This window comes from Leptinotarsa decemlineata, unplaced genomic scaffold (assembly GCF_025532065.1).
Source record: "Leptinotarsa decemlineata unplaced genomic scaffold, Ldec_3_MD MMD2_tig00000882_RagTag_RagTag, whole genome shotgun sequence".
NCBI lineage: Eukaryota > Metazoa > Arthropoda > Insecta > Coleoptera > Chrysomelidae > Leptinotarsa > Leptinotarsa decemlineata.
Window position 1 is genome coordinate 11672873 of NW_027412556.1, and position 19197 is coordinate 11692069.

General features: G+C 32.8%; 2 protein-coding genes across 12 annotated transcripts in view; both read right to left on the bottom strand.

Annotated features, from left to right (window-relative positions):
• The window catches only part of LOC111504628 (probable multidrug resistance-associated protein lethal(2)03659), a 44114-nt gene extending 36480 nt beyond the window's left edge, over positions 1-7634 (bottom strand). The window contains exons 1-2 of one of the 5 annotated variants that reach the window (XM_074175008.1): positions 7481-7634; positions 2105-2192 (exon numbers count right to left, since the gene is read on the bottom strand). In XM_074175008.1, coding sequence (XP_074031109.1) covers positions 2105-2187 — 83 coding nt within the window. In that variant the 5' untranslated portion in view covers positions 2188-2192; positions 7481-7634. The other 4 variants (XM_074175010.1, XM_074175009.1, XM_074175012.1 and 1 more) reach the window with 4 other exon arrangements.
• A 1730-nt stretch (positions 7635-9364) lies between these two features.
• The window catches only part of LOC111516223 (probable multidrug resistance-associated protein lethal(2)03659), a 43454-nt gene continuing 33621 nt past the window's right edge, over positions 9365-19197 (bottom strand). For 4 of the 7 annotated variants that reach the window (XM_074175004.1, XM_074175006.1, XM_074175000.1 and 1 more), the window contains 4 exons: positions 16257-16487; positions 12392-12906; positions 11513-12019; positions 9365-9516 (listed from right to left, as the gene is read on the bottom strand). In XM_074175004.1, the coding sequence (XP_074031105.1) occupies positions 11540-12019; positions 12392-12906; positions 16257-16487 (1226 nt within the window). In that variant the 3' untranslated portion in view covers positions 9365-9516; positions 11513-11539. The remainder of the gene's footprint in view (positions 9517-11512; positions 12020-12391; positions 12907-16256; positions 16488-19197) is intronic. The other 3 variants (XM_074175003.1, XM_074175002.1, XM_074175001.1) reach the window with 3 other exon arrangements.

Consider the following 19197-nt stretch of genomic DNA (forward strand, 5'->3'; position numbering starts at 1 on the left):
ATTCATAAGAAGGGTGACAAAGCACTTCCTGATAACTTTCGTCCGATTTCGATGATTTTTATATTTTCAAAGATTCTCGAAAAGATAAAATAGTAGTAGAGATGAATTACTACGTCCATGATTTTCAATTTGGTTTTCGAAAAAACAACTCGACTACTCGTTCAGTGATGAGTGTTGTGAGAGATATAGTTGAGGCGATGGACGAAGGACATCATGCATCAGTAATCCTATGTGATTTTTCGAAAGCTTTCGACTGTGTCTCTCATGATATGCTTCTTCAGAAGCTGAGAGATTATGGACTGAGAGAAGTTGTTCTGAAGCTTTTGAATCTTGCCTTAAAAATCGCTATCAAGTTGTTGAAGTCAGCAATGAGAGGTTAGAGTTAAAAACTAACATATATGGTGTCCCACGGGTTCGGTCCTTGGACCGTTACTGTTTATCATTTACATTAATGATTTGCGCCAATATCTTTTGCCGGAAAAGTGTACTTTGTTTGCTGATTACCTCTCACTATGACTATCAGCAACTACCGATGTTATCACTGGCCTTACAAGAAAAAGCCAAATATTGTTTTCATGCTAATAAGCTAGAACTTGATAATAGTAAAACCCAGAATATCACATTTTATACAAATAATTTCCTCATGTAGGACAATAACGTTAAATTATTGGGAATAACTATTGATAACAGACTTGGCTGGAATTGTCATATTGAACAACTCAGACATAAACTTTCTAGTACGCTATTTTTATTTCGGCAATTGAAGAGATATGTTAATCATGATACACTAAAAAGTACCTACTTTGCACTTTTTCATGCTCATATGAGTTACGGTATCATAATGTGGGTAACTCTTCGAAGTCACTGCAGATTTTTCGACAACAAAAAAATACCCCGAGAATAATTTTAAATTGTAATAGCAGAGAACATTGTCGTCCTTTATTTTTTCGCCTCAAAATTTTATCGCTACCTTCCTTATACATATATCAGACTTACAGAAATACATAGACAAACAAGAAATTTGGTAACACAATCTCAAGTACATTCCTATGATACAAGACGATTTGATTATATCAGAATTCCCAGGTACACGCTTACAGTCTCCCAAAGAAATTCACCAGAGTATCATGTGTATAATATATTACCATCTGATATCAAGTCACTCAATATAATTTCCTTTCAAAAAAAGATAAGAAGATTTTTTTTGCAGCACTGCTTCTATTCAGTAGTTTACTTTAAAGAATACATGTAATATCCTGAACTGCCTCTTTGAACACTCCTTTAAGATCCCATTCGCTCGACTCTGTTTCCTCAGAAGTGCTCTGATGAATATCATCACTATTTCAATTTTTATATCAGAATTATCATAAATATACTCAACGTGGCAATCTTTATTTGTTGCTATCATGTCCTTCTGGGTATTTTTAATATACCTTTATGATGTATTTTTAATCTAACTGACTTGCTATAAATGTACTCTCGTATATAACATAGTTATATGGATATTCTATTATATTCTATTATTCTTTTGTATATCAAACGCCCGTCGCTTGTAGTATTTTTCATTCGTTATTGTTTTAAGCTTATTTGACAAAAAAATATTTCTAACTTTTCAGTTCGATGTTCTTCAAGAGCGTGTTTTTTAGTTTTTGAAACTATATTTATTATATTAAATGGTAACATGTTGCATTTCTAATTATACTGTATAATTTAGATTTTAGAAATCATGATACAAAAATCAAATGGGATGACAATACTTCACTCACATATCAGAGCATAATAGTGTAGAAAACTTGCAAAACAATTCAAACATTTCAAAACTTCAACCAAATGTAAAACATGATCTGAATTTTGCCACCTGATTTTTCAATTGGATTCACAATTGTGAAAATAAACATGTTACTGCACGTAAACAGTTATAAGATCCTAATACGTTATAGAAATGTTTTAATGTTCCATACGTTTCTATGAAGTTGAAATTTCAGCCTCAGTAATGAAAGTTACTGAAAAATCGTTTTGGTATGAGTGCAATTCCTTTCTATCCCATAACATTCACAAAAATGTTTTTCAAGAATAAATATTCACTAAATTCTCAGATACCTACAGAAAAAATAACTTTGAAATGAAGTTGGCTCTATCATAGGGATTCTTCTTTTTGTCTCCTTCATCTGCCTTCACCTCCTCCATTTTTTCTGTGAATAAAAAAGCACCAATTAAAAATTAGATATAATTCAAAGATTACAAGTATATTCTTCTGCATTAACACTAACTGTAGACTGTAGATATTGGTCTAATCAATAAGTTCATGCACAAGAAAAATAAAGATAAAGGTCCTAAAAATATGAGCGATAGCTCATTCGATTCGGAATCACCTCTAGAAAGATGCTTTTGAAGGATTTTAGCGCAGGTAAAAAGTTGCAATTGTTATTAACAAAATGAGATTCAAAAAAATTGTATTTAGTTAGTCGTTAGTAACTCAAAAAATATTGATATTTAAGCAATTTTGAAAAGAGCTCGTTAAAGAGAAGGAAATTTCCAATGAAAAAATTCCGACTCCCGAAACTTTATCTCCATTATTCATAATTTTAATTTGACGTTGGAAATAGGGTTCCGCGCGGCTTTTACGGCATGCGCGCGCTGCCGCTAAAGAGAGTTTATCAAAAGACATAATTTTTTTATAACATAAAATGTCATTTTGAAAATTTAAAAAATCTAGTATCTTCTTAACATTTGAATGAATCGAGTCTCGTAGAAAAAAAGTTTTTATCACCATTTTTCAAAAAGTTATTCAATTGTTAACTAAAGAATTTTTTCCCAATCTCCGTTAGCATAAATGATGGGATAAAAGGTATAAATAATTGGCCTATAAATTTTAAACTTCGTGAAGTCCTTTTGATATATATACTCCATACGATCCTGCGATAAAAGTTCATAAAAATTTATTAATTTGTTAATTATGATTTTTTATAACTATTGCAAAAAGAAATATCTAAAAATTGTTGATGAAATTTTTTTTTCAATTGATATTCAGCTATACCTGTTTTCGCATTAAGCAATGGCATTTATTAACATTTTGCTATTCTGTTGTCTAGAGATAATTATGATTTTTTTTATTATTCTCAATATTAATTTTTAATTGTTCAAAATCGATTTTTTTATATTTCGATGGTTTAAATATTCATTTAAGAAATAATTTTGCTCCTGAAAATCATAATTTACACTTTCAATAGTTTGGCAAAAAATATTGTTCATTCATTATTTAATTGTTTATTAGTTTAACAGTATTACATTTTTTTAATTTATTATAATACTTTCTTTTTATGTCACTTCCTTATATATAGCGGTTTTGATAATTTTTTTCTGTTTCAGAAAAAAAGTATAACGTTGGTCAATATTTGTTTATAACAAATTGTTAAACTAATAAACAATTAGGTCATATTTTTTTTTCTGACGAACCATTCAGAATTGTAAATTATGATTTTCAAAAGCAAAATTATTTCTTAACTAATTATTTGAACAATCGAACAAATAAAATTGAACAAATAAAAAAATCGATTTTAAACAAATAAAAATTAAAATAAAAAAATATTCTAAGGTTCATAATTATCTCTAGACAACAAAATAGCAAAAAAAAATTTTTCAAAAATATTATATTTCTTTATTTTTTTAAAACAATTTAATGAACAAATTACGTAAAAAATTCATATCCTATGGTACTAACTGCCATTGTTTAATGTGAAAACAGACATAGCTGAATATCAATTGAAAAAAAAATGTTATCAACAATTTTTAGATATTCCATTTTGCAATAGATTAAGAAATCATAATTAACAAATTAATAAGTTTTTATGAAATTTTATCGCAGGATTGTATGAAGTATATATATCAAAAGGGCTCCACGAAGTTTGAAATTCATAGGCCAATTATTTATAACTTTTATCCCATTATTTATGCCAACGGAGATTGGAAAAAATTTGAAAAATGCTGATAAAACTTTTTTCCTACGGGACTCAATTCATTCAAGTGTTAAGGAGATACAAGAATTTTTTTTAAATTTTCAAAATGACATTTTATGTTTAAAAAAAATTATTTTTTTGATAAACTCTCTTTAGCGGCAGCACGCGCATACCGTAACAGCCGCGCGGAACCCTATTTTCAAAGTCAAATTGAAATTATAAATATTGGAAATAGAGTTTCGGGAGTCGGGACTTTTTTATCGGAAATTTCCTCCTCTTTAACGAGTTTTTTTCATAATTGCTTGAATATTAATATTTTTTGAGTTATCAACGAAAAACTAAATACCATTTTTTTTTACTCTTATTTTGTTAATAACAATTGCAATTTTTTACCTGCGCCAAAATCCTTCAAAAACATTTTTCTAGAGGTGATTCCGAATCGAAATAGCTATCGCTCATATTTTTAGGACCTTTATCTCTATTTTTCATGTTTTTGAACTTGTTGATTAGACTATATTAGGTTACTTCAAAAGTTCTATTAGTTTTCATGAATCTACTTCAAACTGTAATATCTCAGTGAATACCTATTCTATTCAATCGGAATAAGACCCATTTGAATCATTGCACTTTTGCCAACGTAACACAAAGTTGAATAATTCCATCGGCATCAAAATTGGTTGTCCGGGATTCGGTGAAGTCGACAAAGACCGTTTTTGCCTGGTTCTAATTGACGAAGATTTTACCGTGAGAAAGTTATCGAAGTGCTAGGAAAGTCGGTTAGCGAAAGATCTGGAGAGTATGGTGGGTGAGACAGAACTTCAAAGCTGAATTCGTTTAATTTCCGGACGGTGATTTGTGAAACGTGCGATTGCGTGGTTGCGGTCTACGATGACGAAACTCGTTCAAACGTTTCATGTATGCTGAGCGTTCACTGGATTGAAGAAGAGGAAGATGAAACTGTACGAGAAGCTTTGAAAAGATTTTGTGAAGAACCTCGTAGATTTATTGTCGAGTGATAAAGCTATTTCTGATTTCAGTTAATTTTTTTCAAGGACAAAACACAAGCACTGCAGAAAAATCCTTGAGGTGCTCTCAGAGCACCTCAAAGTTCATTCCACATACACGCAGTTCTCCAAATGAAAGAATTCTTAAACAGTGGAGTTCGAAGTGTACTGAGTCGAACCTCAAAATTATGAGCAGCCTCAGTCCGTCGCGTATTACTGATATCTACCGCTCTCGGTGGAATCAAATGTGCCAAGTCACTGAAACACCTCACCTGAAAGTATCTATAGAAGAGAGACAAATCTCCAACCTTCCTTCGATGTTTCAGACTATCAAGGTTGCACGTGATGTTCGCTTCTTCAATCAGACGGATAGAATCCACCAAGTTCAGAGTATGTTTGGGGACAGAGCTCCATACTTAAGAACGATACTACAAAGAAGGTCTGATCTGAGCTTCATAAAGCATAAAAAGGGGCTGAGGTGTGTATAGTTTTTTAGTTGAAAAGCAGCCTTTGCAATTCTAGCGACATGATTGTGCCAAGACATATTGGTGTCCATTTTAACTCCCAACAAACTTATCAAAGCAGAAAGCGGAATTGTCTGACCTAACATTATTATATTCGGTTTGGAGACATTTATCTTCTTAGAGAAAACCGATGCATGGGTTTTTGTGGCATCAAATTGAACCTGGTTACTTTCACCATTCCTAGATCCTTATTGAGGTATGCAACATCCTGCTGTCTGTGAAGATGTGCCTCCGTAACCGATGTCCTGGAATACACATGGCATGAGACAATTGTGCTGTCGTCGGTAAAGCAATATATTGAATTCTTGGTTTTTTCCAATAAGTCTAGGAAATACAATAAAAAGAGGGTTGGTGATAATGTGGATCCCTGGGGAACACCAGCGTTGATGGTAAAAGTATTTGAGAGATATTCATCGACTGCCACTTGCAGGTCACATTTTTCAAGGAGCTGGAGAGCCATACACAGAAATGATCCAACAAGCCATAGCTCCAAAGTTTGGCTAGCACAAACTCTCATGCCACACACGGTCAAAGAAATATCAAGCGCAACAGCTCTTGATTCTCCATGTTTCTCGATTGCGTTATTCCAAATATGGGTGACATACCACTTACACTGCTCATGTGAAACTCATATGTTGAAAACAACGATAAAAACAATATAATCTAGAATTTTCTTTGTCTGTCCTCCACCTATAAACAGTCCTGGCTAGGCCCTTGCACGAGAGTAGAGATGAAATAATAAAATGACCTCATTGGAGTCTTCTTTAATCTTTTCAGGCATTGAACTGTGTGCATGAGTTTTAGACACAAACGCAAACACACTTATTTCATGGACGTCCACCTAACAAATAGGTCTTTCTAGAATATAGTGAGGCTACTACTTCTTGAATGATTTTCTATTCAAATGAAATGAACGAAGATATCGAAAAAATGAAAGCATTACCAAATAAATATTTGAATGACTGTGTGATAACACATGAATATAAATGAATTATGAAAACTCACAACTTACGTACCTTGTCTGAACAACCATTCAATGTTAAATTACAGAAAATAGCAGACAATACTTCAATGGTAACTATTTTATATTTACTTTCCTTCGATATTGTAAAGATATGTCAAGCCCTCAACAAATATTAGACTTTCATTGTGATTTCTGTGTGTATTCAACATTTTTAATTCATTGCTAACCAAGATAATGAATACTATTATCTAGCAGGCGTAAAGGAATTTTGCAGCGTCAGTGCCTGACGAAAGCAAACATTTCTAGTCAGATATAGTGAGTTTATGCTTTTTCATCGAGAAAATTGAGCCGAAAAATACGACTACCCAAACATCTAAATCAATTGATGAGACACAAGTATTCTCTGGAATTTCGATCTCTTTAGCCATTGCTAAGGCTGACGAGGTCAAAACGTATTTCCAAGAAGCCGAGAGCTGACACCCAAAGTGTGAAGCTTTCTTCAAAGAGTATGATTGGCAAGTGTCAATAGAGCCAAGAAAAAATATAGAAAACTAGGGCTCATTTATTCGGGAGAATAAAAAAAATAATACGAAGCAATCAAGAAAATAAACTATGAGTATTGAATGTAAAGTATAGAAACGATATTATTAGGTCATTTACCATTCGTTGTTTTTATGTTTTCATGTTTTCAAGAGCCAAGGGAATACAGATACCTTGAAATATATTTTTTTGATTACCAAAATTCAGTTTGATTTCGCAGCCTTTTAGTTTTTTTTCAACAATTCAATATTTTTAAATTTTCAAATACAGTTCTTCTTTCAACAATTACGAGAAAATCGAAAAAGTATTCATAAACAATTTCTGAGAGTCATCTGTCGATAACTAAAATATTTTACGAAATATCTAGAATCATTTCAGTCTCACGGCACTTTTGATTTCACAAACAGGGTAAAACTCATATCATTGTACAATGATGATATCATTTATCACAGTTCTACGTACTAAATTTTTTTAGCAGCGTTCCTTACTCACTTCAATTATTTTATATACGTCACAAACACTCACAAGATTTCACAGTCCCACTAATTACTTGATCGTCACCTAAGTGCTTTTAACTGAAGTGAAAATTTCTGAATTGAACATTCCACTATTTGCTGTTTCAATATTTACACTTCCGAAAAGATATTTTTGCCCGCTAGTTATAAGCATGTTTGTTGACGGATTTTCTGAAAGAATAGATATTTTTCTGTTTCGTCACAAATGAGAAATGTCTTCAAAATAAATGGAGGATTACTCTTATACAATGCGGACTTCAACGAGATTTCAACGAGACTAGATATTCAACAATGGTTAATTTTTGAAAATCGGGATCAATAGTTCTATATTTTTTTGAGAGTATCTGCAAAAAACTATCGATATCATAAATTCCAATGAAAATCAGTTTCTACATGTTGAAAATAATAATCATTAGTGAAATGGAAAAAACATATGAATGCAACAGAAGGAAATAGACCAATTCATACGTTGACATTTCAAACTATAATTGACTACCAGAAATATGGAAACAACGAAAGTAAGTAGTTAGTGAGTAAATTATTGAACTTTAATATATTTTGGACAAACAACAGAAAAAGTGGCATGATTTTTGAAAAAACAAGATATTAAAATTGCATTTAGAACAGGTAATAGGTTGAAAAAGTTAGGTAGAAATAATAAAGACAACACATCAAATTTCGAGGAATCAGGAGTATATAAATTGAGTTGTCAAACTTGTCCTAAGGTCAAACTGGCAGAGCATGTAGGAATCGCTTTCAAGAACATTATATGAGCTATGATATGAAACATGACGTGATATATTTTTTAAAAACGAAGTTCGTTGATGGTTCCAAAAGATATCAACAGAAGACAATTCTTCTTGAAGAGAATATGAATGAAACCGAATTTATTGGCTATCTGGTTACAAAAAATGTTTTTGTTACAGGCTATATTTGAATAGAAAGTTGTGGCTTTTTCAGAAGAGAATATTTTATTAGAAAAATATTTTTGAATTACACTTCTCCATCTTCGTACAAAAATTGTGAGAAACTTCCAAAATAAGGAAGAAAACAAACAGAGTAAATATGAAAGATCTTTACAGGTGTGAGCTGGAAAGAACCTTTCGAAACAAATACTCCATTCATATAAACATTGAATTGCAAAGAAAAGAAAAAGTACGGTACTTTCGAAAAAACTACTTCTATATGAACACTGAATTATACAAGAACCACTTTTTCCTATCAAAATGTGTACTTCATACATTCGTAATGAAATTGAACCAGATATCATCCATAGGAAAGCTCTCCAATATATTATATCGAAAGCATACGATATGAAATGTCACTCAAATGTAACAGTGTTATTCTCGATATATCATGCACACTCGATAAAATCTCTATTTGTATTTATCCTGGACCCGGATGTGTCACGCAGGTAGCTATAGCTGCCTCCGTGGTCATGTTAGATGTAGCCTGGGAATTCTAGGTCTTCTAAATGGAACCACAAATGTGCGGTTGGATCCTGTTGTTGACTCCGTGCGTTTGTCTTATTTCCTGATTTCGGCAAACAAGTGTTTCCCATCTTTACACTTGGCTGCACCGCGCTGATGAGGCCAATAGCCAGAAACACGTGTCCGCGGTTTGCCCCCTTTTTTTGAGTGTTGTGTCCACTAATTGTTTCATTTTTGATTTTTATATCATACCCACTCGATAAAATCTTTCTTTGTATATATATATATATATATATATATATATATATATATATATATATATATATATATATATATATATATATATATATATATATATATAAAATATAACAAATAAATTTTTTTCATCGATGTAATATTGGGAATAATAATTGGTAATGAAACTAGTGCTATATATTGCGTAGTTGTCTATTGAACAAGTATGTACAGAATGGTAGCTTATATGATGTAGCTTACTTCTATTATGATTTTTATGACTCTCGACAGTTGACTTCCAGCTAAAAATATGCTGTAACTTCTATTGGACACAGCGGGCGAACTGAAACTGAAAAATAAAGGTGAATGGTTCATTAATTATTTCATTAACATCATTGGAAATTTGATCGATAGAACAGGTATTTCCTTACCTGTTCTATCGATCTAAAATATTTTCAGCATTGCGGCGTTGACACTTCCATAAAAAAGTCCTAGCAACTTTATTTGCCGCAATGCTGAAAATATTTTAGATCGATAGAACAGGTAAGAAAATGTGAGAGGTGAAATTTTCAGAAAAATCATGCTTTGCGTTTTCCAGAAACGTCTAACCTACCATCGACCGTGAGTCACGCTGTATATTCTCAATACGGCAGAAACATCCTGCCCAGTTGAATTTTAATTCAAAAACTATATATGATAACATATCTAAACATAAAAAAACTAAACCTCTAGTCTCTCAAAAGGTATTCAACGCATCATTCGCTGAACCAAACAAAAGCAAAAATATACATATTTACAAGTGAAATTTTCGAACGATGTGTCCCTACTGATTGGGTAGAGGACAAAGTTTAACTGTTGGGCGAGTGTAAGAACCATTTTTCGTTCGTACAAGCGCCGCTCTTATTATCCCTTCTTTGCCTGGGAATGTTTTCTCGATATCAGCCAATGGCCATTGTAATGGAGGAATATTATCCTGAATGATAATAAAAATCGTACCGACTTCTATAGGATTAGACGGAGAATTCCATTTTTGCCGAACATGAAGCATTGAAAGGTATTCCACGTGCCAACGCTTCCAGACTATAGAGTCTAATAATTTGAATCTGTTCAGAGGGTCGATCTTTTCCTTCAGACAATATTCCACTGGTAGTGATTTCAGTGGGGAACTATACAAAAATGTGCGGGGGTTATAGCTATTGGATCGGTAGGATCATTACTTAAAGAATACAAGGGTCTCGAATTGAGAAGAGCTTCGATCTGTACGAGAACAGTTTCGAATTCTTCATAACTTAAAATTTGATTTCATGAAACCTTGGCCAAATGGGCTTTCACACTTTATATATTAGAGATATGACATAGATCGTATTGAGAGAGTCCAAACCAAATTTCTCCGCTACATTATTCACAAATTAAATTTTCCAATCAGGAATAGCGATTACAGTCCCATTATGCGCCAATACAATATTATGCCCATGAAGGATAGAAGAACAAATGCTGCTCAAAATTCACCACTTTATAGAATGCTTAAAAGCTTTAGCGGAATTTGCAATGATATTCAATATTTTGAAATCTCTTTAGACTGTTTCAAACGCAGTATGAAAAAAAAAATTCATTGATAAGTTGTGATCATTTCTGTAGTCTCTGTCACTCTTATAAGAATTATGTCTAATTTAATTTACAAAAAATTTAAATTTACATTCTTTTTTCTCAAAGCCCACTTGAACTGAAATTATAAAGTGGGTTCTCTATTGGATTTGTTAATCTGTTTGTAACCCCTATATTGGTAAATAAATAAATAAATGATATCTTGTTCAGTGACACAGGTACTGATGGACAGAACCCAAAACTACCATCCAAGATTACACAGGTAGGCGATATAAAAAAAAGTCTGGCTGCCTGCTTCGAACTGCAAACGAATTAGATCATTCAACACAAGTAATAGGGATGAAGTCATAACCAACACCAAAGATATAAAGCCAGAAACAAACACTGGACGAAGTAGAATATGCAGAGGAAACCGCATTAACACTTCGTCCGTTATTTCATCGCCATCGATAATGTCCACCCCCGTCGTGAACAAAACGTCAGGCTCAAAAACCTGCAGACCACGAACAACAAACTCACAAACTAGCATTGACATAGCCGTAGAATTGAACTGATTTTCACGATACGATCTAACCGGGTACCTTATTAATAAACACACCTCGGTGACGATCCATGTGTTATGTTACCTATCTCTTATTTTTATATTAATAGTTTGAATATATAAAGAACAGATGAATATTAACGATCAAAATAAAAATCCAGACGAAGAATGAAGTTCAGCACAACAGTGAAAAACTTACCAAAACTTACACAAATTTGATCCATGATCAGCTACTCTCGACTAACTGACTGTGCGTTGCTTCGTAAGTTTCTTCTGCTATGGCCATCAAATTTTTGGCGGTAGCTTTCCCAGTTTGCATCACCAAAGAATAAAATACACCTGTTTCGTTCTGCAGCAGAAGATGGGGATGATCAAACTCTGCTTTTCGTCCTGCGTCCATCACTAACACCTTATCGGAATCCATGATGGTGTGCAACCTGTGAGCTATTGTCAATACTGTACAATTGGCGAATTTTTTCCTGATGGTTTCCTGGATGAGACTGTCTGTGTGTGGATCCACGTTAGCCGTGGCTTCGTCCAAGACCAAGATTTTGTTGTCTCTTAAAATGGCTCTAGCGAGGCAAACCAGTTGTCTTTGACCCACGCTGAAGTTGGTTCCGCCTTCGGCCATTTTACTGTCCAGACCTGACGGGAGATCGGCAACAGCGATCTTCAGTTCCACTTCATCCAGAGCATTCCATAATAGCTGAAAGAGTGTATTTTCAATAGAAATCATTTGTCAGACGACAGATTTATTTTCTTCTTTAATTTTTACATTTTTTCCATCACATGCTGAAAATTTACAGGTTCCAAAATACATCGAGATTGGAGAATATGGAAACAGCGGTAATAAGAAAAAAAAGTAAAAATGTAGGCATATCATTTTGGCTAGAGTCAAATTTATGAAGACCAACCCCTTAACAATTCAACACTCACAATACTAGATGCGTTTCGAATTGAGTTGGTGAATAGTCAAAACTTTGGTTGAATTCGACTACAGTACCTATTTGTGGGAAATGAAATGATTTGTTGTCATATTCTCTATACGCAGTCTGAAAGATATATAAATGATATCTACCTCATCGCTGAACTCGTTGAATGGATCCAAATTATTTCTGAGTGTCCCCGAAAACAAAACAGGTTCCTGTGGGATAATAGATATCTTTGACCTGAGTTTTTTCAGCTCCACTGTCCTTGTGTCAACATCGTCTATCAAAATACTACCCTCGATGCTTGCCAAACGGAAAAGAGCTTGTATAAGAGATGATTTTCCTGCTCCTGTTCTTCCTACAATACCAACTTTTTCCGTGGCTTTGATAATGAAATTGAGATTATTCAGAACGCAAGGATCATCAGGTGAGTATCGAAGAGACATGTCTCTAAATTCGATCATGCCTGTTTCGGGCCAGAATTTCGGCGGTTCCTTAACGGTGTCTTCCTGTTTTTCAGGTTTCAGGTCGGCGTATTCTTGAACTCTCTCCACGGAAGTCATCTGGTTTTCCATTTCACTCCACTGTCGCATGCCCCACTGGAACATTCCGGTCAGGTCCATGGCTTGAGTTAGGGCCAAACCCATGTTTCCGCCAAAGGTTTCTGTGAAATTGTTCAAATTTTCAAAAATTGTTAAATCAGATCTCTCAAGTGCTATTGCTTCATTCATCACAACAAATTACCTTAATCAAGGATTTCCACATAGTTGAAAAAATCAACAAAGACAACAGAACTTAAAGTATTTTTCCGGACAGTCATTCTCCTAATAAAAAAACTTTGAGAGATCATTTCTCAACAAAAAAATCTATTTGTTTTTAAATTCCTTCAGGAATTTTATATTCTTCTAGTGAGCGATTATGAATAACTATACTTCATTTCAACGATGAGTTGTTGAATTGGTCTATATTAAAACAAAACAGTTAATTTGTCTCGTATTGCAATTATGGACAGCATCTCTATTTTTTTATTTAATGTTGGAATATGTGTAGCTGATAAACACTTCTTGTATAAGTATACACATAATCATTTCATGAAGAGTTTAAATATCAGAAAGATTTCGTGGTTCAAACATATTTATAGTTGGTTCTAAATGAGATACTTCATGAATACATTTGATTCCTTAGTTTTTTAGTCTTTTTGCTAGTTTCAAATAATTTTGGAACAAATTAGTGGGACATATATCTTTATTTTTCATAAAATTCCTAATACGACTATAATGTTGGCCTTAGGTTTTGGTAAAAGTATCTTCCAACTCAAAATTTCATCATTATAATAGCTCAAGTAATACGATATAGTGAAATAATTTTGTCACACTATTGACAAATTCATTTCATAATTATTTCACTATTAATTTTTTTAAATACACATCTGCATAAGATGATTCATCAGAATTCAAAGTTAATTTGTCTGACTGAAGCCATTGCTATCATAGTTAGGTCATTTTGAACATATTGTAATAAATCCGCCTCTGACCCATACGCCAGCCAATTCATCGAATAAATACATGACTCACCGCGAAAGAATGCAGTCTGAAACCGCCGCGAGAAGTCTAGGCAGGTATCGAACAGACTACAGAATTCTACGATGGATCTTTACCGATATAAAAGGCCGGCTTCTCGTCCAGAGAGGGCACTTTAGAAAGTTCTAAAAAAATAAGTTTGTGATAGTCAAATATTATTAGAAATAAATTAGTTCAAGACAGTTAATTCTTCAATTCGTTACAATATTCATTACCTGTCCCTTCTGTTTTTAATATGACACTGAGTTTATATAGAGCCTTATGTAATTGTATTCAAATGACGAGTGAAGTTCACTTACATAGAATATAGAAAGAGAGAATTTGAATTTTAAAATTAGGGTTCAAATGAGATTGGATAATTTGAAACATTTCGATTAGGGTTCAACCGCTTAATGTGGTATTTTTGTTAATTTTCGGTAGTGTATGTAAAGTTCTTATTCACACAATATATATACAAATCATAAGTAAGTATTTATTTCAGTATAAAGTTGGAAATTTTTCTGGGTGATTAGGTAAACACTTTTTCGCCTCTATTTTGAATAGTTTGAAGAATGTTATACCTATCTTTTATATTTTTCCGTAAGGTGTTGAATATATTTAGACCATAAAAAAAGGATTCTGGGTGACCGTTTACGAGTTTCTCTAGAATGTTTCTGCGCGAAATCTGGTCGTTTATGGAACATTATCATTAGGCAGTGATAAGTGTATAGTGAATGAATATTTAACTTGTCGGTTTCTTGATATAACTCTCTTGTTAAAAAGAGTCTATTTTTTTCAAAGATAGTTTTTATTAGAATGTTTTGAGTGGTTTGTAATGGGCTAATAGAATTTTTGAATGTTGCTCTCCAAGCAGGAATACAATATTCTATTATAGATTCGACGAGAGAGGTATAGAGTGTTATAAGATTTTTTTTGATATTATGTCACGTAATTCATAAAAAGTGTGGATTAATACTATGAGCCTTTTTGTTACAAAGTTGATATGTTCCGTCCATTTGAGTTGCTGATCTAATATAACTCCGAAATATTTTATAGATGTGGTTTGTTCTATGGCCTGACAGTCGCAATCATCTTGATTATCACAGTGCGGTTTATGCATTTCTATTTTGTAGTTTATGGGTAGTTGATAACGAAGGGTGGGGCAAAAGGTCAGATACTTGGTCTTATTTACATTCAGTGATAGTTTAGTAGGTACTATTTTACCACATGTATATTTTTTGTAAATTTTGTTCTACTGTCTCTCTCATTTCATGCCATGATGTTTCCATGTAAATTAGAGCAGTATCATTGGCATAACATATTATATCTCCTATGAAATTGTTGATTTCTGTTATACTATTAATTAAAATGAGAAAAAGTATCGGTCCCAAAACCTTGTGGTATACCGAATTGTATAATCAGTTCGCCACTTATTTCATTTCCAATTTTCATTTCAATATGAATATGATTATTTTTTATTTCCAAAGCCGGCAAACTTGGCAACAATACATTGATGAATCGAAATCATTTATTACGGTGTGATTCGTTAAAAATTACAATATTTGATATATATTTTTAGCACTACAACAAAATCAGTGTTGATACCGTGGAAATCATCATAAAATTTAACTATAAAACGAAATTATGAATTACTATTTATAGTAACAATAAATATATTCCGTAAACGTAGAAACTTACTGAATTTTCATTTGATACATATTGTTTTCCATTCAATCTAGAAGAGCCGAAATGTGTATTGAAATGTTTCTTATCAATTTTTGCAGTCATCTCACCAGACAAATGAATCATTTGAAAACCACACAAATAAAAAAAATGGAAAAAAATCATTGCACTACTTATACCAGTTTGCCCAATTACATGAGAAATGTGTTGTTACTGAATTCAAAACAGCAATGGAAATAATACAATGATATAATGAAGACAAGTGATAATACATTTTTCCATTCCAACTTCCACCTGATTTTTCTTCATTTCATATAACTATTCTTTCATAAAACTGTTCAGATTCTTGATAATGTTTGTTATTCTTTGGTGAAACATCAGTGTTTCTGGCGGTTATTCAAGTTACTCAATCAAATAATGTTACGTAATACTACCGAAATTTTGGGAGTTTCATTCACTTTATCCAGTATTTATTTAATCATTTTCAAAAGAAACTCATTATTGACTTCAATGAAATATAGGAATTCAATATTATTTGGCAGGTGACTAAAAAATCACTCAATTTTAATATTGAAATATTTCACGTTTTTCCAATAAAGATTGATGGAATACATTGCAATACAAACGAATATGAATGAGGAGGCAATGGTTGCAAACTGAAATGAATGAGAAGATATGATCAACCAACACTTTTGGGTTCAAAATTTCACATCATGATTATTGTTATGTTATTTGTTTTATTATTACAAAAGCATTTTCTTTAAATACTTACCGCTTTTGACGAACAGTAATACAATCAATACTGAAGAAATATAAACAACACAGTTTAAATCCAACCAGAAACCAAAAGTTCTCGTCGCGGCCAGATACATATAAAAAGCAGCACTGTTCAAGTTTTGGTATTTATCGAATTCTTTCTTGAGTATTTCCTGGGCTTTGAAGGCCCTTATGGTGGTCAGGCCTTGAAGAGATGCTGATAGATGAGTGTAAATGGGACTTCGGGCTGCAAAAGCGAAAATTTGTCAAGAAAATGAAGTCAATTATGGAAACGAATAAATCATCATGTTAGAATACAAAAACAAAAATATGCCAAATCTTTGACAACGTCATCATTCAGATATTAATATTTCAGCCATGTGATGTTATTAGGTTCCAACAACTTCAGAAGAAACATAGTGAACGAATCTTCCAATTTTCCACTTTTCATTTTATGCTGCTCGCAACACAATCTGATGACAAAAACCCCCTTTTGCCAATTTTAGATCGTAGATTGTGAGTCCGGTCACGTTGTGGTCACGTTGACTGCACTTCGCGGTTGACCCAAACCATTTTTTTGTGTTCGACTTGCGTTTATATAAACCGCACTTGCAGTTGAGGCAACTGACATCAAAAATTGAATACTGTGAGACCAATATGAGAAAAAGTACACCACGGTGTACGCGGTTGGGTACGACTGCAAGTTTGTGGTTAGTGTACGGCGGATGCAGCGATGACATCTCGGCGGAGATCAGCAGCAAGTTGACTGCAGACGTCCGTTTTGACTTTTGTGAACGCCCTTGTACGTGTAGTACAGTATTTCTTATAGGCGACTTGAGTTCGCTGGAACGCAACTGCAATTGTGTGGTCGATCCGACCGCAAAATGTGGCTCGTGTACAATCGTCACAGTTGATTATAACTAAATCCAGTTTGCGATTATTAATATTCGTTATCGAGTTGTACTGTTGAGATTCAGTTGCTTGCATAAAGTTATATTGGCCAAACAGGAGAACATTTGTCCAAAGAATCAAATAGCACAGATGTAGTTTTGTAAATAGAAAGACCAATTCCACATTCGAATGGATGGACACAACGGGGAAATATTCTTTAACGTATCTGGCTGCACTGTAAAACATAATAATATGTCTGAGGCCACTGCTGAAGTCAAGGATCTCAAGAATCAGAGTCCTAGTTGGAGGAGTGTACAACAAAAACCTTGAGTTTCCATTAAACTTTCTGGAAATATGATTCCTATCAGAAGTTGAATTGTTTAGTGAATTGAACTCTAGGGCAAGACCCTTTATTTTGTTACTTTTCCTATTGAAGCAACCATTGGAAAAAATAGAGAATTTCAGAACATTGACACTCTGATTTCTTCATACACTGTGATTATTTAGTGATTATTCGGACGCAAAACCCCATTTAAACTTTCAAGTAAACCGTTTTTTCTTGTTTTATTGGTATCCCAGTGTAACTAAGTTGGTCTACAGTGACGAGTGTATTTATAGATACTTCTGTAGATGCCGTCCAAATAAGAGCATTCAATTTGCTAACCTTTTTCAGTACTCACAGTTGAATTTATTAAGAAAATCAAAAACCAACCTACGCCCTTGCCTCCGCAAATCAAGAGCTAGTCATTCCAAGAAGGTACAGGTACTCCTTTCTGGCTCTAGATCAAGAAACGAGTAGGGAAACGGTACAATATTTTAACACTGATGTCTATCTCTCCCAGATTGGTTCAAGAGAAAGGACACCAGAAATTTTTATAAACCTCTAATTCTAGAAGAATACTTTGGGATTGATAATTCTGTTGTAGCTGTGGTTGATCTGAATGTGATTATTGTGATCCATAATTTTTCAAACGTCTCTATCTATAGAATTTTCATGAAGACTATTGTTGAGTGAGCTAAATGAACATTGCTAAATGAAGTGACTTGGCGCATATAAGACACAGATATAGCTGACGGAGGACAAGTAACTTATTGTATAGTTCTTGATTCATATTGTTTCGAGAATATATCCTGATTTTTGTTAGACATCAATTGAAACAAGTCACCAGAAAAAAATGACAAATCTCAAAAAATCATTTTGAAAATTATTAACGATACAGGTACAGGGTGTTTCAAATTCGATCCTCATCATTGGGATCTCGGAAACTGTGAGAGATACGAAGATGGTTGAATTGAGGCAAAGTTTCGCATTCACCTGACTAACAATATGCGGTTGAGAAAGTTCTGAAATTCCGAGTATATCCGGAAAAAACAGAAATTTCGAAAAATTGTTTTTATTTTTTCTGACTTCATTTTTCGAAGGATTCGAAAATAAATTGCACTTCCATATTGCCACTTTTCCCTTCTACAAAATGGTGTTTTTAGATTTGTTATCCGACGTTTCGTCTTCCGCCCACCACATCAACTTTATTTTTTCTTTTGGGCGCTACTTCATTTTTTTTTAATTGGAGATATTGAAAATAATTATGTCTTATCATAATAGGCTTTGACTTTGGTGTTTCTAAATTCAACTTTCAATTTGTTACACTCAATGACATTTTGGTTATTGTACGAGTCATTGAATTTTTGGAGAAAAATGGCGTTCACGAATGAATAAAAAAGAGATATGATACAGAATTATTACAAATATTATATTATATTATATTATATATATATATATATTATATTATATTATATTATATTATATTATATATATTATATTATATTATATTATATTATATTATATTATATTATATTATATTATATTATATTATATTATATTATATTATATTATATTATATTATATTATATTATATTATATTATATTATATTATATTATATTATATTATAAATATGCAAAGCTTATTGTTAAATCATCTGAAAACGGAGTTTTTAACAGGTGATGATCGACTGTATTGTCAAACATGCGCCAAACTAACTGACTGTTATAAGGAAATAAGTATAGC